Here is a 24,594-nt window from a genome sequence, read left to right as displayed (position 1 = left end):
TTAGACCGTATTAGCTTTGGAGTGTCACACCTCAATGTAAAAGAATCAGTGAAAACATTTCTATATGATACTGAAATATTGAATCTATGTTAAGAAATCTGTGTTAAGAAATCCACTGTGTCATTCAGTGGTTTGATGCCGGCATGAGCGGCATATAATTCCTGAGATTACTGAGGCTTCATGTGCTTCAACTGAACCTGTTCTAAGGTTTTCCTCAAGTATTTTTTTTTTTACTTTGCAGTTTGAGACTGGAATCCTTGACGTGTGTTTGAGAATTTTGGATATGAATCCCAAATGTCTGCGTAATCCCGGCAAAGACTGCTCAGGCAGGAGAAATCCCATGTACGTGTCCAGGGTTCTCAGTGCCATGGTGAGTCAGGAATTGTTTTTCTTTCAATGCTTTATGTTGACGCTCCTTTTTGCCTTTCAGGTGAATTGTAACGATGACAAAGGGATTCTGCTGGGAAACTGGACGGATAACTTTGACGGGGGCGTGAGCCCCATGGTCTGGAAGGGAAGCGTGGAGATTCTGCGCAACTGGGACACACGAGCTTGTCAGCCTGTTCGCTTTGGACAGTGTTGGGTGTTTGCTGCCGTGGCCTGCTCGAGTAAGATAGGACATGGTGGAGGCTGCTATCCTATCACAGGGAAACACGCTTTTTCACTCCTGCCAAGTAGCGGATGGGAGCAGTTGGGCTGTTTTCTAATACTCCTGTGTTTCCACGATGTAGTTTCCAGAGCGCTTGGCATCCCCTGCAGAGTGGTCACCAACTACTACTCGGCTCATGACGTTAACGGCAACCTGGTCATCGAACGCTACATCAACGAAAATGGAGAACTCATTCGATCCAAAGAAATGATCTGGTATCCCATGGGAAATATGTCAGCTTGATAAATTTAATAGATAATAGATCAGGGGTGGGCAAACTACGGCCCGGGGGCCACATCCGGCCCGCCAAGTATTTGAATATGGTCCGCCTGTTCTTTCCAAAGTATTTCATTTAAACTCAACATACAACCTGGCATCATGGCTTGAGCCAACCTTTTGATGGTTGAAGTAGCTGTTTTATCAATTTTGTAATAATAATAATAATAATAATAATAATAATAATAATAATAATACATTCATTTTCTACCGCTTACCCTCACGAGGGTCGCGGGGGTGCTGGAGCCTATCCCAGCTGTCTTGGGGCGAGAGGCGGGGTACACCCTGGACTGGTCGTAATAATAATAATAATGATAATAATGATAATAATAATAATAATAATAATAATAATAAGAGAGGCAGGGTACACCTGGACTGGTCGTAATAATAATAATAATAATAATAATAATAATAATAATAATAATAATAATAATAATAATAATTTTATAATGCACTTTACATCAAATAAATGATCTCAAAGTGCACGTATAGCAGACTGCATGACACTTTTATGTGTAAAATATGTGTAAAAATATATGTGTACAAATGGACTGTCACGTGTAAAATACTATATATTCGCCCCCCCCGGTCAATTTTATTAAATCAATGCGGCCCGCGAGTCAAAAAGTTTGCCCATCCCTGTAATAGATCATATTCTTTAGTATCAATAATATATCAATTAATTATGGGGAAAATTAAGGGAACATTTTCAAAGCAAAAAAACACAATTTATGGTGTATTATTTTCTATTTCTATTTTTTTCAACTCATAAAGCAAACATTCCCTGGTGAAAACATTAGCTACAACTGATGGAATCTCTGGTTAATATTCTATATCAATATTAGGGATGTCCGATATTGGCTTTTTTGCTGATATCTGATATGTCGATATCGCCCAACTCTCAATTTCCGATTCTGATATCAACTGATATCGATATGTTTAACATTATTTATCTCCTGTCGTGGAATTAACACACATCTATTGTGTAGCTCATGGAAACATCATCAGTAATCAGTAATTAGCTTCTTCACGTGGCTTTAAACAACATAGTACAACTTGAAGTAAACATCGGAGAAATACTTGCACGATGGAAAAGAGATACATTCCATGATTTCCCGATTGATGGCCTTCTCCCTGGAAATTGTAAATATTGAAGATAATAAGTCTTGCTTCTGCCTGAAATGGCAAGTTTAATATCCGGAGGAGACACCACGGACATAACGCAAGCTAGTTGCTAGCCACTCACGGTTGTTTACATGCATCACATGCTTTTTGATGAGGTCATCATTTTTCTAATAGTTTTTAGTTATTGGATTTTAGGCCAATGTCAGCCCACCGATATTATCAGACATCCCTAATAATTATATTACAGTACATATTTAGTGTAGTCACGTGACACCCAACTCACAACACAAGACGATATACTCCAAATAATAATGTATGAGTCTACATTATGTCATATTTTCTATGATTATGTCTGCCACATTGCGTAATACGAGCGTAAATGTAATCATAGGGGTCTTTTTTCCCGTCTAGAAGTTTGTAGTAGTGTTAAAAACTAATTTAGAAAACTGTAAACAGCTTTTCTATCCTCAAAACTACGAAAATATTCCATTTATTATCAGGGAATATAACCAATTAACTGTGATAAACGAGGGATGACTGTATTGATAAATGAATACTGAATACATTACAGTACATATGATGGATTTTCAACGTACAAATGAAAGTTATGAGTATTCCTTATAATTTGTAGGAACTATCACTGCTGGGTGGAGAGCTGGATGACCCGACCCGACCTTAGCGCTTCTGATTATAACGGCTGGCAGGCCAGCGACCCCACCCCACAAGAAAAAAGCGACGGTAACCAAATCCTTCGTTTATCCAACCTGTAAAATATTAAAACGTGTAAAACGTGTGGTCGTTCACTCAGGGGTGTACTGCTGCGGGCCCGTCCCCGTCCGGGCCATCAAGGAGGGCGACCTCATGTTCAAGTACGACGCCCCTTTTGTCTTTGCTGAAGTCAACGCCGATGTCATCACCGTGATGAAGAAGAAAGACGGCAGCACATCCGAGGTCACCTCCACTCAAGTGGTGGGAAAGAAGATCAGCACAAAGAGCGTCGGCAGCGACGACAGAGAAGACATTACTCATCTTTACAAGCATCCCGAAGGTAAGCAGCAGTCGCTCCTGCTTGATGAATGAACCTATTCAACGCTTACACGTCCGTGTGTTCGACTCGGCAGGCTCTGATGAGGAGCGGCAGGCTTTTACGAGGGCCGACCACCAAAACAAGCTGCTCCGGCAGAAGGAAGACCGAGGCCTGCACGTGACCATCAAAGTGTCTGCGGAGATGAAGAAGGGCTGCGACTTTGACGTGTTTGCCGTGGTGACCAACAACACGCCGAGCCAGAAGAAGTGCCGCCTGCTCTTCGGATCTTGTGCCGTGTCCTATAGCGGCTTTCAAGGAGGGAATTGCGGCTTCAAAGATTTGCTCAACGTTGAGCTGTCGGCCGGTGGAGGTGAGCTAGCATCGCTATGCTACTTTATATGTGAAGATAAAGCTCCTTACCCCAAAGATGTGGCAAACAAGGGATGGAGCTGACATTCTGATCATGGAACGACAATTAGAATGGTGCACAACTACACAAAAACATGGAGGCCGTGGTAATACCCGCCTTCCTCCTGGAATCTACGGGGTTTGTACAGTCATGAATTATGATTTTTAACACCCTGCCTTTTAAATCCATAAGCAAATCGAGATATTAATGTAGCGGTATGTTGGTATTGGTTGTAGTTTGGATTGGTGTCGATGGAACGGCACCTTATTTAGACTAGGAGACCATCACAAACACATATTGGATAAACTACAACCACAATAATAAACATAGTACATACTGTACTTCTTGTATTGGATATTTTTCATTTCTAGCATTACCTTGAACAGGGGTGTCCAAACTGCCACCAAGGGCCACATACTAAAAAAGAAAGCGTTCAAGGGCCACTTTGTGCTAAGACGTTATATTTCATGAAAAAACTACATCTCTGCTTTATGATATAGGTATTATTATTATAGCGTATTTTTAGTATGACATTTGGTCTGACCCATTTTTTTAAATGTTCCATAATATAATTTTTTTTTTTTTTCCGAGTGAATTTTTCAATTGCCACATTATTTAGTTTTCTTTGTTTCTCATTCTGTTACAATGTTTTTTTTTAAATCAAGTATTTTTTTAAATACTGTATGTCAACTCTATGTTACTAAAATGACTTTTTCCTCATAATATTCCAAGTATATCCATGTTAAACTGGGACTTTTTCCTTCTTAGAATATGACTTTTTTCTTGTAATATTTTAGCAAAAAAATTTCTCAATGTTTTGTATTTTTAGATTTTATTCTTGTAAAATTACTACAGATTTTTGCATTTTTGAAAGCTTTCTTTTTAAATTGTTAATATATACTATACTGTATATGCAACTTCATTTTTTAACTTTAATAATAATTTGGAGTGCATGAGAAAGTGGAAATGAAAACATGTTTTTTTTTAAAGTTTTCTTTTGAAATTGTTAATATATAATATACTGTGTATGCAACTTTTTTTTACCTTAATAATCATTTGGAGTGCATGAGAAAGTGGAAATGAAAACATAGCTTTCTTTAAACACTGTCAGTTATTATATTTTATTATTGTTATTTATTATTACATGTATGATGTATATATACTATATATTATTATATAGTAATATAGTGATTTATGTAGTATTTATTATAGTATACAGTACATGTTGTCTCCAGCAGAACTATGCGTATGATCCTACGTGATACTTCAAATGCAGCTACCGCCATCTTGTGGATTTCATTTCAAAATACTACATTGGAGACCTTAAGCGTGTACTTGTAGACCGTAGGAGCCACTGTGGTTGAGATGTTAAGGAGATGTTTTAAGGTCTAATGTATGGTTCCCTTTCAGAGAGGAAGGTCCCACTCAGACTGAATTATTCTAAATATGGAGACCTTCTCACCGAGGACAACCTGATCCGCCTGGCAGCTCTGCTCTTGGACTACTCCACCAGCCAAGCAACTCTGGCCGTGAGAAATATTGTGCTGGACAACCCGGAGATTAAAGTCCGAGTAAGTATGAACCACCGTGGTCTTCACCGTGGAACGTAGAACCTCCCTCCATCACCGCTGTCTTCTGCAGATCCTGGGTGAGCCCAAGGAGCATCGTAGACTGGCTGCTGAGATCACGCTCAAAAATCCTCTGCCGGAGCCGTTGGAGAATTGCTGCTTCAGCATGGAGGGGGCCAATCTGACGGGGGGGAGCGTCATCTCCGAGAGGTTGGATATGTTCTCTGTTAGTCGGGAATCATTTTCATCATTCTTTTGAGGATGGAAAGGAGCATCAGTGAACCAAGTCACCAAACGATTCCTCCCCCATCCTGATTGGGAGCGTTGAGTTCCCAGTACATAGCAGAAGACCAATCATGTTGGAGTACTTTAGGGTCATACATAATTCATCATATGGATTAGCATCGTGATGCATGTGAACTGCTGGTTCTTTATTCAATCTGGATTGAAGACCAACTTCCTGTTTTCAAAATTCCGTATATTGCCACTTTGGTTACGATGACTTCATTTCATCGTGCTGTCACTGCAAGACTTCCTAAATGAGAAACGGGAATGGAATTGAATGAGTGAGTCGGAATGATGGCGTAGATAATATGCTTTGGAGCTGCAGGGAATTCAATATTAAAACAATATTATTTCAGTCAAGTGCTGATGATGCGTTTGCTGGAAGATTTCATTACTTTCTGTGTCCATGTCAATATTGTAGGCATGTATACTTTTGTCATATGGAATGTACGTAAAAGCTGGAGCCTATCCCAGGGGCAGGGGTAGACCCTGGACTGGTCACCAGTACACATAGATGAACAACCACTAACACTCATATTCATACCAGTGCAGTTTCCACTTAACCTAACGTGCATTTTTATGAAATATGAGAAGAAAGGGTATGGCTATATGAGGTATGACTATATGAGTGTGAATGGTTGTTTGTCTATATGTACCCTGTGATTGGCTGGCCACCAGTCCAGGGTGGACCCCGCCTCCCACCCAAAGTCAGCTGACTCCAGGATACCCCGCCACCCTATTGAGGGTCAGCGGCATAGAAAATGGATGGATGGTGACTCTGAACGCTTGATGAAAATAGCATCAGTGAAGCATAAAGCCATAAAAAGCATTTATGGTTATTAGTTTAGATTAGGGGTGGGCAAACTACGGCCCGGGGGCCACATCCGGCCCGCCAAGTGTTTGAATACGGCCCGCCCAATCTTTCCAAAGTATTGAATTTAAAGTCAACATACAACCTGGCATCATGGCCTGAGCCAACCTTTTGATGGTTGTATCAATTTCGTTGTTTGACATGGTCTGTTGTTTACAAAGTGCTCCTGAAAAAAGGGACACAAGCACATAATAATAATAAAAATTAAAAAAATAATTATTATATTATTATTATAACTATTATGATTATTATATTTATTATATTAATGCTAATTATTATATTAATTATATATAATACTATTGTTATATTTGCATATTTTACATAATAATAATATAATAATTATTATTTTAATTTTATTTTAATTATTATAATATTTTATTATTTTTAAAATATTTAAATATACATATAAAATAATAAATAATAATAGCAGATTGCATGACAATTTTACAGATACAATAATACCAGGTGGACTGTTACGTGTAAAATATATAGTCTGCCCCCCCCCGGAAATTTTGTTATATCAATGCGGCCCGCGAGTCAAAAAGTTTGCCCACCCCTGGTTTCGATAATGACTTTCCTAACATAAATGCAAGTTTCCTTCCTCCCTAGACGAGGATTCAGGATAGCGTGTGTACTTTATCTTATCAGTACTTCCTCCCTCTGCATTCCAAACACCAAAAAAGTTTGAAATGTTATGTTGAAGCTGATTTTCCATCTAAATATTTTTGCCATGAGAAGAAGCCCTGAGTGTTTATGGAACTAATATTTATACTTATAATATTTCCACTTTGCCCCCCAGGCTGAGCTGCACGGTGGCACCCGGGGAAGACGCCAAAGTGAAGATGTACTTCACGCCCACCCACAGCGGCCTCAGGAAGCTGGTGGTGGACTTCGACAGTAGCAAGTTGTGTCACGTCAAGGGATACAAAAACGTCATCGTTGGAAAATAATCATTTTACTATGAATTATGAATTATGGAGCGTGTGGCCTTGTAGCTCTTCTGTGCAATTTTTTTTATTCATCCAGAGCAGTAAATGTTAAAATGTGACCAGCGTAGTATGAATTATTATTATTATTATTTTTCTGTATTTCTTGTATGCCAAAGAATGTGTGACGGGACCGCCCCCTATTGGTTAGGACTAATAACTAGAAAATTCCCGCAGAAATTTTCATGGGCTTGCCACCTGTGCTGTGAACCTCGGGCCCGGTGCGCCAACGGCTACCATGCTAGCACCTAGCAAGACAGCCTCAAGTACCGAAAAGGTTGATGCAGTCCCATAGTGTCCTCACATCATGCTATGTGTTTATTTGCCTTTAGAAATGAGTAAATTAGCTAAAATGCTAACATGCTAACAGTCATCATGCTAGCACCTAGCAAGAGGGCCTCAAGTTTAGAAAGTGCCAAGGTTGTCCTATAACCCTCCTACATCATGCCATGTGTGTATTTGCCTTTAGACATGAGTAAATTAGCTTAAATGCTAACATGCTAGCAATTAGCATTTAGCCACAGGGAGAGTTGAGAAGTTTATCTCAAAAATGAGCCGTTAATCCCGTTTCTACGTGGCCGTATGGCTGAGCTACAAGGGCTGTGAAAAGTCTGTAAATTCTCGTTTTCCCTGGAATGTGTGTTCTAAAAATAGAACAGGTGTATCTAATCTAGTGGCCCATTTTGGAACGTTTTGGTGAATAGCGTCGCCATGGTTACACAAAACGTTCCAAAAAATAAATACCGCTGTAGTCCTGAGCGTCAGGATTCCGGCGGTGTAACATGTTTGGGGGTCCTTCTTGCGGTTTTGGCCGCATTACGCGCACAAAAATGGGAAGATTAAGATATAATAATAGCTAAACATCACAAGGAATAACAATATGGGCTTGCATTACTGAGCAAGCCCATAATAAATCAACCAATTGGATGAGTGGAAAGCATTCACACATGACAAAACATGTCAAGTGTTTTTTTTTTTTATTGTATTGGTGGATAAAATGCTAAGAAAATGCAGATATAATATCACAATACGTACATTTGGACAAATATCCTAGGCCAGCTCTAAAAAGCTCGGAAGCCCTGCAGTGCCAGCTATTCCAAGGATTCTGGAGTTGTTGCTCTTTGGAATGCATGTATCCATCCATCAGATTCCCATACGGCATAGACTCCACCCCCAAATAAGGACTTTAAAGGGGCCTTTCGTGACTACAAAGCACATACAGTAGCACATACTGTACAAACATGATGAAGTACAAAGAGCAGCAGCGGGCGCCGCCTCGCCTCACAGTGACGACGACGGCCTCTCCTCCGCCGCCATGAACATGCACGCCAACTAGCACACTCCTTACTCTTCCTGTTTCCTGTGATGGCGGTGGTGCTCGTGTGGGCGGACCGCGTCGCTTTCTGACCGATGCCCCGATCCAGGGAATCGGACGTCTGACCCTTGACTGGGCTCCACGTGGAGGTAGGCCCGGACGCGATGGTGCTGCACCTCGGAGCCGCTGAAGTCGATGACGCGGCACTCATACGTGCCCTGATCCGATGGTTTGACGCTGGAGAGGCACAGCTTGTGGGAAATGTTACTGCCGGCCACTTTTACCACCTAAGAGAAAGACAAACTAGTACAAATAAGTACTGCAAAACCCGACCTATTGTACTTTTTACACTTTTATGACATATAAATGTACTTAGAATGTAGTATTCTTATGTTAAACGCTGACAAACTTTCAGCTAATGAGGTTAGCGCATTTGGAAGTGAGCCCTAAAAAGCTGCAAAACGCTCAGTTTTAAAAGGCGTGGTAAAACTGCCCCTTTGTGACATCACAGAGGGGCGGACTTCCTTATAGAGAACTCTCTGCCCTCCCCCAAGCGCTGCTCAGCTGTTTACTTGCTAGCAATGCCTCCAAAGGGAACGCCACATTTGTTTACAATTCCTAAAGACGCCAGCTTCACTTCCTGAATCCCGACCAGCAAAAGAAATTAATTTTTTGCCATATTTTCCAAGATTTCATGAATAAAGTTGTACATTTTCAGCAACAAAATAACCTGGAATATGACGAGAATTAAGTCGTAAATTTATGAGAAAATGTATGATATTATTCTCACTAATTTATTACTTTATTCTCAAAATACAAACTTTTTTTCTTGTAAATATATAATTTTATTTTTATAAAAGGTACTACTTTATTCTGTAATATTATATATGTTTTTTCTTCTCTATTTTCTCTAAATTTCCTAATAGTACACATTTTTTCTCATAAATGTATGGCCTTATTCTGGTAAATTTATGACTTTACATATTGTATGTTTTTTTCTTGTAAATGTCCAACTTTATTGTCGTAATCGTACAAGTTTTTTTGTCCTACATTTGCAACTTTATTGTGGTATTACGTGGAAGTAATTGAGTCTTGAATTGAATCTCACGTCTGGTTTTTCTATGTGGCGTTTGCATGTTGTCCCCGTGCTTACGTGGGTTCACTCGAGATACTCTGGTAGCCTCCTGCACACCAAAAGCATGCATGGCGGGAAGGCGGCTTCATACTTACGCTAATTTTAGTGCCATCTTTGAACGTCTCCTCCAGAGGTCCAACCTGCACAGAAACGTACAGGAGATGAAGTCACACACAAAAAGCAGATTGAGGTTGAACACTTTAGGTTTGGTTGTTCCTGCAGACCGTCATAGGCTTCTTCATGGATTGTTATGTTGCACAAGCTCCTCCTTCGGAATTGGGGAGAATATACAGTCTGTCCAATTGCCCCCATGTATTCCTGTTGGGTATTGGTATGAATTATGCATGGCGTAGACGGATATGTTCACAATCTATTTCTTATCTGTGCCTCTTAAAGGGTCTGGGGGCACCGCAGGGGAGCACAAGTGCCCCCATCCTGGGGAAGGAGGCAACCTGTGCTCCAGTACTGGCGATGCTATTTAGCAATTATGCCTTCATTCCTGTGGAAAGGGGATTTCTGTACATTTCCCTAAAGCGTTCCCTAAAGCGTTCCCTAAAGCGTTCCCTAAAGCGTTCCCTAAAGCGTTCCCTAAAGCTACGGACTTTAGAAAGCTACTTAATGGACTACACAGCATATCTTGGACATTCAAGCTCAGGTACAAGCTATCAAAATACATTTGATGTTACATGTTTCTCTATCGGTGTTCTCCAAAGTGTGGCTCGGTGGCCTAATTTGGCCTCTAGCTCATTTTTATTGGCCCGTCAGTACCAGCAATTTCACAGGATTTGGACAGATTTTTGCATCAATTAACAAAATGCATCAGAGTCGCACCCTCCATCCTTACATTTTACTGTATGTGGGTGGGGCCCCATGACGGACACGGTTGGGGGCGCGGTTTGTGGACTGTTTTGGGCCAAAGGTCGTTCTTTCATTCTGTGGCTGGCAGCTGAAGAATAAAGTCCTGCTTGAGACCATTCATTTATCCTCACCAGGGCGTGCTGGAGTCTATCCCAGCTGTCTTTGGTCCACCCTGGACTGGTGGCCAGCCAATCCCAGGGCACATATAGACAAACAACCATTCACACTCACATTCATACCTATGGACAATTTGGAGTCGGCTAATTAACCTAGCATGTTTTTGGAATGGGGGAGGAATCGAGGGTGGAATCGAACCTGGGTCGCCTAGCTGTGTGGCCTGTGCGCTAACCACTCGAACACCGTGCAGCCGATGTGGTAATTCTGACCCATAAAATGAATTGATCCAAGACCCGGTCTCTCGAGCCTAATTGGGTGACGGGAATGTAAAAGTTCTTCATTTTTCCGTGACTATGATTTTATGGCCTTCCACTTTGTTTTTATCATCCCACTAAAACTTAACTTGGTACCTTCATTAAGCGTGGAAATTGAAAGCATCCATCACCAAATGGTCCTTACGGAAAATAAGAGAGCAAAGCAGTGGAACTCCAGTCTTAACAAAGGATGATGATGATGATTGTGAGCTTATTAAACATATAAATCCTCGTTGAAGGGCATCTCATCCATAAAATATATTTCATCCACGCTGGAACCTCCAAAGTAAATGCCCTACAAATTGGACAATAATTCATGAAAACAAAAAATGCTTTATGAGAACCAACTTTTGACAGAAGAGGCACTCAAAAGAGTCGCTTTTCAACTTCCTGTTTGTCATGACGTCATCACCGCATGAACAGGCTATGCTACACGTCTTTGCTAACATCCATCGGGACGTTTTAGCTTTAGCTTCAGCTAGGCTAACCTAGCATGAGCTTGCCGTTAAAATGTGAGTGTAATGTTAGCACTGTAGCTCACATGCTAGTTATGCTAGTGTCGCTAACGTGTGCGATCTTTTAATATGACACATTCAAACATGGCTAGCACATAGCTAGGCTAACCTAGCAAGAGCTTGCCGTTAAAATGTGAGTGTAATGTTAGCACTGGAGCTCACATGCTAGCTATGCTAGTGTCGCTAACGTGTGCGATCTCCTTTAAATGTGACACATTCAAACATGGCTAGAACATAGCTAGGCTAACCTAGCAAGAGCTTGCTATTAACATGTGAGTGTAATGTTAGCACTGGAGCTCACATGCTAGCTATGCTAGTGTCGCTAACGCGTGTGATCTTTTAATGTGACACATTCAAACATCGCTAGCACATAGCTAGGCTAACTTAGCATGAGCTTGCTGTTAACATGTGAGTGTAATGTTAGCATTGTAGCTCACATGCTAGCTATGCTAGTGTCGCTAACGTGTGCGATCTCCTTTAAATGTGACACATTCAAACATCGCTAGCACATAGCTAGGCTAACCTAGCGTGAGCTTGCTGTTAAAATGTGAGTGTAATGTTAGCACTGTAGCTCACATGCTAGCTATGCTAGTGTTGCTAACGTGTGTGATCTTTAAATGTGACACATTCAAACATGGCTAGAACATAGCTAGGCTAACCTAGCATGAGCTTGCTGTTAAAATGTGAGTGTAATGTTAGCATTGTTGCTTACATGCTAGCTATGCTAGTGTTGCTAACATGTGTGATCTTCAAATGTGACACATTCAAACATGGCTAGCTCAGCTTTGGGAAAATTAATGAATTCATAAATGGTCGCTGTTTCGTGGTTGATTAACACAAAAAAAAAAATAGCATAGACCAGAATAGACCAGCTACTAGCATGACCAGCATTTGTTGTATTTTTGTGCTGGTAGCTTTTAAAACATGAAAATGCTACGTATGCTGGTAGCTGGTCTATGCTAGTTTTTCCAGCAGGGTTATTATTCATCAAAATATTGAAAGACATGTTTACTATATGTGGCATTCTGGTCATTAGTGGTCAGTAATGCTACGTTGCTACGTTGATGAGACATGACATTATATTAGCACGTAGAGTTAGCCATAGCATGTCCGACATCTCCTGCCTGGAAGTTGTAAGTTTGTAGCTTCTCCGTTTGAAACCTTTTCTTAAGGTTAGAATAAACAAATATGAGGCTAACTAGTTAGCTTGGTAGCATGCTACGTCCCTGCAGTTATCCCGTTAGCCTGCACATTACAGGTTAGCAAAGTGTTGTAAACAATGAATAAAATGAGTGTAAAGGTGACTATTTCATGTCTGTAATAATGGTAAAAATCATATTCAGTCATAAATTAAATTCACTTATCACATTGTGGTTTGGAACCAGTTTATGATAATAAAAAGGGGGGACTGTACGCCATTTATTACGTTAGACGTGTACGCTGTAAAAGGCAAACATTCCGTTGCACGGCGGCGTGGACAAATAGCTCTAATTGCGTCTTACGTCGTTTGTGATCTGTGCAGGCTTCTCACGGTGGTCTCTGTGGTCCTTGACGTACCACCACTGGATCTCCAAGGAGGAAGGAGAACCCGCCCCGCGGAAAGAGCACGCCATCTCTACATCTTCACCACTCTGCGTCGTGACGTCGTGAGGGACTTCGGTGAAAAGAGCTGAAAAACGAGGAAAAGTTCATCCAACTTCATCAAAGGTAACATCATGTGACCGAGGTCGTCATAATAAAAATAGCTTGGATCCATATTGTGCATTTCACGGCAGTAAAAGAGAGAAGATATCATATCTGAAATGTTTACATTTTTGCCGTCCTGGCTAACTCGGTTTGAGAGACGTGGGAATGCGGACAGCAGGCGAGGCGCCGTATCGCCACTTGACATTCAGCCGGCGGCTTATCCGGCGATGCACATGCGTTTTCTAAAGCACGGCAGAGAATGGAGAAGCTGAGGCGGAGGATTTGGTGTCTTCTGACCTGCTCAACCCTGCGGAGTCACGTCCTTGATGGAGTGCAACTCCCAGACCTCCTAGCGGTCTCATTTGTCAGGACCGGCGACAGGGCGGCAGGTAAAAGGTCACATTATTTTACTCCCCAAAAGTTGACAGTATGTTAGAGATTAGACAAGATTGACGGATAAACGGAATAAAATTGAGCCAACAAGGTTGTAAGAAAATGAAAAGATGATGGAACCCCTGGTAGATCCAACCACAGGGCAGACGAGGAACTGATTGATGGGATACACAAGGAAGACAGCAAAGGAGCTAATTGATGGACTACAAGGAGAAAAGGCATGTAAGCAAGGACCTGATTGGTCAGATACACCAAATACAACCATACTACAACAAGCTGAGGCTAAGTACGTGAAAAAAATACAAATATAGTACCTCATATAAGACGCCCCCACTTTCAGGACTTGTTTTTGGGAGTAAAACATTTAAAGTCAAAATTAAGACCAAATTAATTGAAGAAAATATTTCATGTTTTTAACGTGAGTGTCTAAGAAATTGCAATAAAAAAAGAATATTATATTTCTTAATCATAACTCAATTAGTATCGGACCATTTCCACGAAAAAACATATACCGACAAATACCTTCACCGAACTGTTGTTTGCTAACGTTCCCAAAACTTTCCTAAACTTAAAACGGGATGGATCTTTGTGTTCCCAGTGCACTGTGTGTGAGTGACAGGAAGAAAAGCTCACTTCAAAAAGTTGCCTGGCCACCCTAGATCGCTACAACCCAAATATAAGACGACCCGGAATGAAATTGTCTCATATGAAAATGATAATTCATGTAAATAATGTCAATATTTGAAGAGCTTGCAACCAAAAGGCGCTAAATCCATTTTGACTGATTTCGAGAAAATCAGTGATTTTTAATTACGCACATATCAATCTATTTGGTCATCAAGTCTATATTGCAAATGAAAGAGCTATCAATATAGGTCATAAAAATGCATGCTATAAAAATCCTGCACACACTATGTATTTTATATTTTTTTTTATATTTTTTTATTTTCGTATTTAGCGCCTTTTGGCTGAAATAAATTTGAAGTCACCTTTAACTTCTTCAATGGCATTGTTGTAAAAGAATGTAAGGTGCTTTAATGTGCTATGCTAGTAAAATAATTACAACACAGAAGCCATTCTCAACATACAATACAAAATCATTATTTTTCATTAAATGAATAAAAATGTTATTAAAAGCAGTGCTCATATTTTTGATGCACCATGAAGGTGACAGTGACAAAAAACTCTTTACATTGTATGTTTTTTAATACAAGTAAAATAATGTTTCTCATGAAAGTAGGAGGTGTCAAGGTAGAGACATGCCTTTTATGGCGTAAAAAAAACTTCCATGTTACAGAATACTGTAAAAACACAATTTGTGTTCTCCTGAATTGCATAACATACTGTAACTATCATACGTGTACTTCATGTACACAAAGAAAACAGGATGCGCACTGATACTGGCTTTCTGTATGTGCAGTGCCAATTGTATTCTTCTCTCTGATTGGTCAGATTATCAATAGATGGGAAACTTGGGCCAATCAGAATAAAGAATAAAGAAAGGGATTTAGCTCCTTTTGGTTGAAATCTGAAATGGAAATAACGCCTTTTGGTTGAAAGCATAAATTTCATATCAATTTTTTTTCATATTTTTTTAAAATGATTTCAAGACCAAAATATGTGATTTGGATACACATGACAGAGGTCTATTAAACTCATGAAAAACATGCAACTTAGTGGAAATTGGATTTAGCGCCTTTTGGTTGCAAGCTCTTCATTTGTGTCCCTCTATTACGAATATGTTTATTAATTATGTTTATGATTTAATGACCCCCATTTAGAGCCTTTATTAAAAGCTGCTTGAAGTTTTCCTTGAATTGTCACCTGGATATAAATAAAGTTTGTTTTGTATTTGAAAACCAAGAGTGTAAAAACCAACAATCAACCAATATTAGCATCAATCCAAAAAGAAAGAATGAGTCTAAAATTAGAAATAAAATGGCGGCGCAGTGATGAGACAAGAACAAAAGGATCATTAGACAATGTAAACAAAGACTCTTCTATATATATCCAACACCTCAGTGATTTCTAACAGCCTATAAATACACTCAACAAAAACATAAATGCAACACTTGTCTTTGATCCCGACGTTCATGAACTCAACTCAAAGATGTGAAACTTTCTATTGGGCGATGATCATCCACCTGACAGATGTGGCATATGAAGACGCTCATCAGACATCGTGATGATGGCGGCGATGTGCCACAGGCTGGACACACAGCAAATGGCCACACCAAAATGTACAGTTTGATTCCACAGATGTGGCTAAGTGTTGAGTGACACAAATAATAAACAAGCTGATCGCCCATCAATTCAATCTTCATTTCTCCATCTCCGAAGTTGTTTCCGAGAATTTGGTCTCAAAACCATAGAGGACATGCAACCACAGGAAACCACATCCACACCAGCCCAGAGGTGATCTCTTCACGGATTCATTTCCACTCTACAAGGCAGATGTCAGACGTTTATATAGCAATGTGTGGGCGGGCGGCTTGCTGATGTCAGCATCGTGGATTGAGTGGTCCGTGGCGGCGGCGGCGGGGTTACGATATGGGCAGGCGTTCACAGCAAACAGGCGCATTTTATGGATGGTTCCATTTTATGGATGGTACTTTAAATGCAGAGCGATACGGTGATACCGTGGCAAGATGCCGAGGCTCGTTTTTGGAACATTTTTCCACCGCCATCATCTCGGCCTGATAACGCATGGCCCCGTGTTCCCAGGATCTGTACACAATTCCTGGCATGCAGAATATTCTATGTTCTATGTTTATATAAACATGAACCTACCCAAAGAAAGATTAGATTGCCAACTCTCATCAGTTTCTACCTTTTTCCGTTCTTTAGGACTCAGAAGTAGAACATAGATAAGTTTCAGTCATTTGCTAAGATGCAGAGTTTGCTAAGATGCGGAGAGATGGGAGCCATGATGCTAGGCGGCGGACGTCAAGCGTACGTTATAACGTATTACGTCATGTTCTCTGATTGTATTGTATTGTATCGTATGTATTACGTATTACGTTCTCTCATTCATCCATACATACATTTTCTATGCCGCTTATCCTCACTTTTCAGATTTCATTTCTCTCTTTCCGCCACCTTGTTTCCTCCAGTAGACGGGCGTCGTCCTCCTTTAATTCCCTTCCTCTCGTGTCGCCATCATCTTTGAGTGGGCCGTCTGTGTCGGATCTCTGATGTGTGGCATTTAGAGCTTCTTCCTGCACTCTCGGAAATTGTTAGCTATATGTTCTAGAGGCTGGCGGCACGGTGGTCTAGGGGTTAGCGCACAGACCTCACAGCTAGGAGACCAGGGTTCAATTCCACCCTCGGGCATCTCTGTGTGGAGTTTGCATGTTCTCCCCGTGCATGCGTGGGTTTTCTCCGGGTACTCCGGTTTCCTCCCACATTCCAAAAACATGCTAGGTTAATTGGCCACTCCAAATTGTCCATAGGTATGAATGTGAGTGTGAATGGTTGTTTGTCTATATGTGCCCTGTGATTGGCTGGCCACCAGTCCAGGGTGTACCCCGCCTTACGCCCGAAGACAGCTGGGATAGGCTCCAGCACCCCCCGCGACCCTCGTGAGGAAAAAGCGGTAGAAAATGAATGAATGAATGAATGTTCTGGAGGACTGCCCGGTAGTACTAGCAAGTGTCCAGCACCTTGGGAAAGTGTGTGTGTGTATGTGTGTATGTGTGTATGTGTGCTGCATATATTCAGCACGTATGTAGCATGTTTGGTGTAATGCATACCAATTTCCTTCTCCACTGCAGTGTCACATTTCTAGTAGAAATATTAGGAAGTAATATTAGGAAGTAATGAGGTGATGGCAGCTCGTGTGAGACAAGGACCTCCTTCTTCAATTACTGTATCATCCATGCAACAGTCAACTCATATGGTGTTATGGATGTATAATATGCATCCACACTATATGGTACAGTAAGATGGACCTGCTGAGTTGGCCAAATATGTTCTGTAAAAGTCATAAAGACATCATTCCAGTTCTTCTAGACCAGGGGTGCTCACACTTTTTCAGCATGCGAGCTACTTTTAAAATGAGCGAGTCAAAATGATCTACCCACTACAAAAATGCAAAACATCTATTTATTTTCAAATGTATTGAGGATTATTTGTACGTACAATGTATGTTGATGTACCTTACATAACCAAATGAGCCAATATTGCAAAACACACATAATTAACTATTAACATTTTTTGTAATTACCTGAGTTTACTTTGATGACTTGCACTGAATTGAACCAGCCAGGGATGCATAGTCCGGACAGTAGCTGCTGATAGCCAGCCTCAAGCACACTTCCAAATGTTTATCAGTCATGGATAATATCCGTATCATAATATCCGTATAATATTCCATATCCGTATGGAAGTGATATGTTTTTTGCCTTTTTACTTGGTCCAGTTTTTGCCTTTTTACTTGGTCCAGCTCCTTCACTCATTTTAGTGACCATAAACTTTAGCGAGGGCTTTAAAATCTCGCAATTCGCCGACTAGCTTAGCACTTTGCATCGTTGTTTACGCATGAGCGGTGACCTAAAGGTCAAAATTCAGTTGTCATCTGACTGGTTGTCCTGTATGTCAATCAAGTAACGGGGATGGATGATAGGCTGACATCGTAAGTTCTGCTGCACTTAGAGACGTTGTTTGATTTGATTGGTCGCCCGAAGGGCAACATTCAGTTGTCATCTGAATGGCTGCCCTGTATGTCAATCAAGTGACGGCATTGATGCTGGGATGATATTTTTTTAATGTCACGCCGCGATCGACCAGCGATCGACCAGTACCACCTCCGCGATCGACCGGTAGATCGCGATCGACTTAATGAGCACCCCTGCTCTAAAGCTAACAACTGGTTGGGCCACCCTTAGCAGCAACAACTGCAATCAAGCGTTTATGATAACTTATAATGAGTCCCTTACTACGCTGGGGAGGAGTTTTGGCCCAGCCATCTTTGCAGAATTGTTGTAATTCAGCCACATTGGGGGTTTTCCCAGCATGAGGCCTTTTTAAGGTCATGCTGCAGCATCTCAGTAGGATTCAGGTCAGGACTTGGACTAGGCCACTCCAAAGTCTTCATTTAGTTTTTCTTCAGCTATTCAGAGGTGGACTTGCTGGTGTGTTTTGGATCATTGTCCTGCTGAAGAACCCAAGTTGGTTTCATCTTGAGGTCACCAAGAAAGTGTCTGACATTTTTCGCTTGACGGCAGAATTCATGGTTCCATTTATCACAGGTCCTGAAGCAGCAGACCATCACACTACCACCACAATATTTTACTGCTTGTATACTCTTTTTCTCAAATACTGCATGTCATGGGACACACATTCCAAAAAGTTCAACTTTTGTTTGGTCAGCGTTGACAAGGTCGTGGAGATCCTGATGAGATGAGCCTTAATGTTCTTCTTGTTCGGCAGTGGTTTCCATCTTGGAACGCCGCCATGCCCAGTGTTCTTCTTAAGGTGGCATCATGAACGCTGACCTTAACTGAGGTAAGCGAGGCCTGCAGTTCTTTGGATTGCTGTTGTGGGGTCTTTTGTGACCTCTGCACTCTTAGTTGGCCGGCCACTCCTGGAAAGGTTCACCACTTTTAAATGTTCTCACCATTTGCTGGAGTCCCAAAGCTTTAGAGATGGCTTTATAACCTTCTCCAGACTGATAGATGTCAATCACAATCTCGGATTTGTTTTAACGGGGGTACAATCGCTTTTTCACATAGGGCCATGGAAGTTTTTTTCCCCGCGTTAATAAAAATTTTAATTAAAAAACTGCATTTTGTCTTCAGTTGTGTTGTCATATTTATATTAGTTTGATGATCTGAAACATTTAAGTTTGACAAACATGCAAAAAATAAGAAATCAGGAAGGGGCAAGCCCTTTTTAACACCATTTCAGTATCTGCACAGGCCATGAGCAAGGCAGGTTTTTGGTTTGATGACCTTCTGTTGGTTTGTGTGAATAATATATTGGTTTTAACTTCTTTAAAACACCAAAATGGACCCCGCATCCTTTAATATTACTGTATGAAGATCTAACAGTGCTAGCTGGCATAATTGTCCAAATGCATCTTGGAGTTAAATGCCAACATTTGTCATGTGAAAAGGTGTCACCTCGCGGGTCCAGCTGGTAAAATAAGGATCATTAACTTAATGACTCCATTCCGGTATGCCTGTAGGGGCGCCGAAGAAACGATTCATTGAAAAGACATAAGCTAACACTGTAAGGTTCGCCAAGGTGAGCGTAAATAACCCGTGAACAGAATACCTCTGGGAGGAGTTATTTCCCTAATTTGATGAATGACTTTAATAATCAGGGACGGCCCGAGGGAAATGTGGATGAAGTGGGGGAAGCGCATAATGAAAAGACTCGCTGTGGATATTTATCTCAATAGTAAAAAGCCAAAAGTCTGCAGAAATACAAATAGCAAGAGTGAGTTATTCGGTATGTGAGTAAAGTAAAGCTCCTTACACATGTTTACCCAATGGTAATGAAAAATATATTTCTTAGAGATATGTGTATGAAGATGTTCCCAGTGTTGGCCCTCGCTTACTGTCACTGTATGAAAACATTTTATCACCCTGGCTTACTCTGACAAGACTTTTTTTCAGGTAGTGACAGCCCTTAGCGAGGCAGGAAAACACAACATTACTGATAAACAAAAATAAGTCATGTGGGAATTTTCCAGAAAGTCAATAACGTTGCATTAGGGTGAGATTCAACAGCAGGGCAAACAGACAGCGGGCTCCTTGGGGAAATAAATGGATGCCGTGAGCCCTTCAGCGTGCATTCAAGGTGGAAGGTAAAAATAATGAAATAAGAGTGGAGGCGCTAATCATGCCGCCAGATGTCTGCCTGTTGCTGCTGATATTCCGGGCCTGTGGGGCGAAGCTTTCATTGCCCTGGGGACGCCGTGCGCGCCCGATATTTCCGTTTCCCGTTGGTGTGAGAGAATATGAAGAAGCCTACCTTGTTGACAACTCATACCTGGCGTGCGCTCCCCAGAGATGGAGAGTAGCAGCGGGCCTGGAGAGATTTCCAACTGATGGGAAAAATGCATTTGAAATATGGAATATTTTGGTTAGCATGTTGGCTACACAGTCGGGAAATCTGGAAGACCTGGAATCGAATCTCTGCTCGGGCATCTCTGTGTTCTTTTCTCCGGGTACTCCGGTCCCCCCCATTCCAAAAACATGCTAGGTTAATTAGCCACTCCAAATTGTCCATAGGTATGAATGTGAGTGTGAATGGTTGTTTGTCTATATGTGCCCTGGCTGGCCCAGTCCAGGGTGGACCCCGCCTCTCGGCCTCTCAGCTGGGATAGGCTCCAGCACCACCTGCGACCCTCGGGAAATGAATGAATGAATGAATCTTGAAGAAAGCTGCACAGAGGTCAAGTGGTTAGCACGCAGACCTCACAGCTAGGAGACCCGAGTTCAATCCCACCCTCGGCCATCTCTGTGTGGAGTTTGTATGTTCTTTTCTCCGGGTACTCCGGTTCCCTCCCACATTCCAAAAACATGCTAGGTTAATTAGCCACTCCTAATTGTCCATAGGTATAAATGTGAGTGTGAATGGTTGTTTGTCTATATGTGCCCTGTGATTGGCTGGCCACCAGTCCAGGGTGTACCCTGCCTCCCGCTCGGAGACAGCTGGGATAGGCTCCAGCATAACCCCGCAAGCAGCATAGAAAATTTAATGATGGACGATATACATGCTGTGACCATATAGTAACATACATATTTATGATAATATGTAATATTTACAGTATTTTGTTCTATTTAGGTCATTTGAAGCATTACCGGAACTTCTTCCCTGGGAGTCAGAGGACCAGAGACTAGCTGGATAACTCTAGCTAGCTAGCTAGCTTCCCCTAGAGAGATAGTGGAGCCAGGCAAAATGTGTAAACAAAGATGGTAGAGTCCTGGGCTTAGACACATTATACAGTAAAACCTCGGATATATCGGACTCGGATATATCGGAAATTCGCTCACAACGGACAGATAAAAAAAGAACCGATTTTTCTGTAATGCATTTCCAATAAAAATTCATTGCATATATCGGATTTTTTATAACGGATTTCGCCTATTTCGGACAAAATCTCCAGTCCCGTTCCAATGCTTTTCCATGAAATTTCCCTGGCATATATCGGATGGCCGCATCGTGGCGCTCCGATTCGCCGAATCGTGACAGGCCGCTATACGACGTCATTTGCAGCGTTTGCAGCGTTGCCTGCGCGTCCAGGTACATTGGAAACATAGTCAAGGAAGTGCCTTTTTATAACGGATAAAATCCCATTTACGCATATACCGGATATAAATCTGATATATGCGTAAAACAGACATTTTCCGGTATACGCATATAACGGATTTCGCTTATATCGGACAAAACCAGTGGGAACAATTGAATCCGATATATCCGAGGTATATCCAGGGACGTCCCTGGTCGACTCAACACATACGTTCCTCTGATCGCATTTGAGTAGATGATAAATAGACTTGCAATGTATTTAGTTTCAGCCTGGAGCCGTAAGGACGAAGGAGTGTTGCTATAAAAGTGATCGTAATCGATCGTAAAACAGCGACAGACTTCTGGAGACTAAAACGGAGAGGCTTTCATGATCAGCGATGTGCTTTTTGTGTTTTTTTTACCCAACATTTTCCTCTGGCCTTCAGCAATTATGCAAATGACTCAACCAACTACTGCCACAAATAGATTGTTGTCTATTATTTCGAGCTTTACGTTCCAATAAATATCGATCACGCTTCCCAGCACGACTACGCAACATGCTAACGAACCTCTGCCCAGCCCCAGCGCCATCGAACGGCGGAAGCGATGCAAAGTGCCCGAGCTAATTAAGAGGACGCCAAGCTGAGGACTGACAGAGAACCCCAGGCGTTAATGAAGCGGTACCCGCCCCCACGCAGCGTGAGTGATACATTCACCAGGGATAACAAGATGAAAGCCGCCAGAGAGACCGCTAGCGCCGCAGTTTCCTGCACCCGGGGAGGGAGGGCGACAAACCCAGACCCACGGTATCTACGGTGTCATGGCCGAGCATTTGCCTTCAAGTGCACACCGTCTTTGTTCAGCCTCCCGTCGACGCCGACCGAGCCGTCCTGCCCATTTATCTCCACACAGGACCGATACGTTTGGTGGTGGAGGCGATTTGATTTACACTTGAGCTGAAGTGGAAAGTGGGCTACAGGAGCTGAGCGGTCTTCAGCCAGATGCATTTATCTGCAACAAATGAGTCTGGCCTGAATCTAACAAGCGCTCCAGAGAGCGAGCCTTTTTTTAGCCTCCACATGAAGGCCCCTCTGCTTTGGTGATTTACTAACCAAACCTACAAAACACACTTTGGGCCTTTTCTTTGACTTATTTGTACTATAAAAAAACTCCTTTACGGGGGGATTTGAATCTTGGTGAGCCGCTTGTGGTCATGGCCCCTTTTACAGGCAGGTTGAGACGTGAGAACACAACGATTATAGCCAATTACAATCAACTCCCCGAGGAGGAAATGTGCCTAATTGATTTTCTAACCTGCCCACCGCTGTGGATCTATTTGGGGCTGCTGCACTCGTTTATGGCGATGCAGCCAACAGGAGATGACAGGGACCAAGACTCGTATTTATGCACATTTATGCATATTATACATGTTCCTCCAATCACATACAGTGAGAAAACTATGGAAAATAAACTGTATACAATATGCTAATTGTTGATAGAATGCCTAAATGTGCTACAAGCTTTAAGGACACAAACAGGAAAAAAAGCAAGTATAAGTCATAACATGGCAGTAAATTCTGTATAGTTGATGTATTGAACCGCAGCACATTGCAGAAATATTTATTTTTTAATTTTAAAAAATAAAATATTTAAAAAATATTTAAAAAATATTTTTTATATTTTATAATATTTTTAATATTTTTTAATAATATTGACAAAAAATTAAATTAAGCAAAAAAATGTGTAAAAAATGTACCATTAAATAACAACAAGCTTTGTCTTTAAATATATATATATATATAGTATTTAATATATTATATATTTATATATTATATATTTATATATTATATATAATATTTTATATGATATGTTATTTTTAGTAAGCAATATGCTGTTATTCTTACTTTGAAATCAAAGTCAAGGTCATTAGTTTTAGTATAAACACATTTTCTTACTAATAAGCACTTTCTATGTAAAAACCAATTTGCTTATTTGAAGTATTTTTTTCAGAACTGTGTAATCTGGTGGCGGATTATTGCGCTTAATTAACTCATACTACACGCCTTAGCCAATAAACCCAATAACTTCAGATATTTCAATAGTTTGACTATTTTATTTGTATTCTATTAAGAGAAAAGTACACTGGAATCATAATATTTGCATTTTAATTTAGTTTTTATAGCAATTGAACATTTTTTTTCCTACAATAATTTTTGTATAAACAATTGACAACCACATGAACAATATTCCAAGTCATATTTTCCTTAGTTATGACAAGTTATTGAAGATATGATTCATAGTGATTGGATGTCAGCATACAAAAGAACAACAAAAATCCCAAAACAAGCAATCACGGTGGTTATTAAAGAGTGTACGATATGCATCCAACAATAAGAGCTTATGCTTATGCTAAAAGAATGAAAACTTACCATTTCCAGATAAATGATTATCCAGCTCTGCGTGTCCGACAATGAGAGCCGCGTTAAGTTGAACATAAAGTCCCACGTAGTGTAGCAGCCCCGCTATTGCTCTCATCGCGTCAGATGTGTCGTGCGGTGCCGTGGAAATGTCACATCAGGTGGAGGGCATCGATGGAAAAGCTCCACGCAGCGTGCAGCGACCGTCAAGAACATGAAGCGACACGCTGCGGCACTACTGTGCTCTGCCGTGGACGTGACGCGCACTGTGAGCGGAAGGAGACGTTGGAAGGAGGCGGTGCGGCGGCTCGCAGTGTTAGCCGATTAAGCCGCCGGATGGCCGACCGTTTAGTCGCTGAAAGGAAGAGGGAATCCATTTGGCATAAACAAACTTTATATTTCATCACCGT

General features: G+C 41.2%; 2 protein-coding genes and 1 long non-coding RNA gene across 8 annotated transcripts in view; 2 read left to right on the top strand and 1 right to left on the bottom strand.

Moving 5' to 3' along the window:
- The window catches only part of tgm2b (transglutaminase 2b), a 14,877-nt gene extending 6,814 nt beyond the window's left edge, over window positions 1-8,063 (top strand). The window contains exons 5-13 of one of the 3 annotated variants that reach the window (XM_058054249.1): window positions 242-370; window positions 431-608; window positions 732-864; window positions 2,682-2,788; window positions 2,859-3,098; window positions 3,172-3,447; window positions 4,897-5,057; window positions 5,128-5,264; window positions 7,010-8,060. In XM_058054249.1, the coding sequence (XP_057910232.1) occupies window positions 242-370; window positions 431-608; window positions 732-864; window positions 2,682-2,788; window positions 2,859-3,098; window positions 3,172-3,447; window positions 4,897-5,057; window positions 5,128-5,264; window positions 7,010-7,160 (1,512 nt within the window). In that variant the 3' untranslated portion in view covers window positions 7,161-8,060. Of the gene's footprint in view, window positions 1-241; window positions 371-430; window positions 865-2,681; window positions 2,789-2,858; window positions 3,099-3,171; window positions 3,448-4,896; window positions 5,058-5,127; window positions 5,265-7,009 lie in introns of all 3 variants that reach the window. The other 2 variants (XM_058054247.1, XM_058054248.1) reach the window with 2 other exon arrangements.
- Window positions 7,835-24,504, bottom strand: vstm2l (V-set and transmembrane domain containing 2 like). The gene is made up of 4 exons (XM_058054252.1): window positions 24,197-24,504; window positions 12,953-13,119; window positions 9,742-9,786; window positions 7,835-8,798 (listed from the first exon to the last, which is right to left on the bottom strand). The coding sequence occupies exons 1-4, from the start codon at window positions 24,300-24,302 to the stop codon at window positions 8,541-8,543; spliced, it is 576 nt and encodes a 191-aa protein (XP_057910235.1). The 5' UTR covers window positions 24,303-24,504; the 3' UTR covers window positions 7,835-8,540.
- LOC131105846 (uncharacterized) overlaps window positions 24,312-24,594 on the top strand; it is a 50,342-nt gene continuing 50,059 nt past the window's right edge. For all 4 annotated transcript variants that reach the window (XR_009120002.1, XR_009120004.1, XR_009120001.1 and 1 more), the window contains exon 1: window positions 24,312-24,594. This is a non-coding gene — a long non-coding RNA (uncharacterized LOC131105846).

The sequence above is a fragment of the Doryrhamphus excisus genome, chromosome 18 (assembly GCF_030265055.1).
Source record: "Doryrhamphus excisus isolate RoL2022-K1 chromosome 18, RoL_Dexc_1.0, whole genome shotgun sequence".
Lineage (NCBI taxonomy): Eukaryota > Metazoa > Chordata > Actinopteri > Syngnathiformes > Syngnathidae > Doryrhamphus > Doryrhamphus excisus.
The sequence above is the reverse complement of the archived record's forward strand: the minus strand, read 5'-3'. Positions and strand labels throughout refer to the sequence as shown.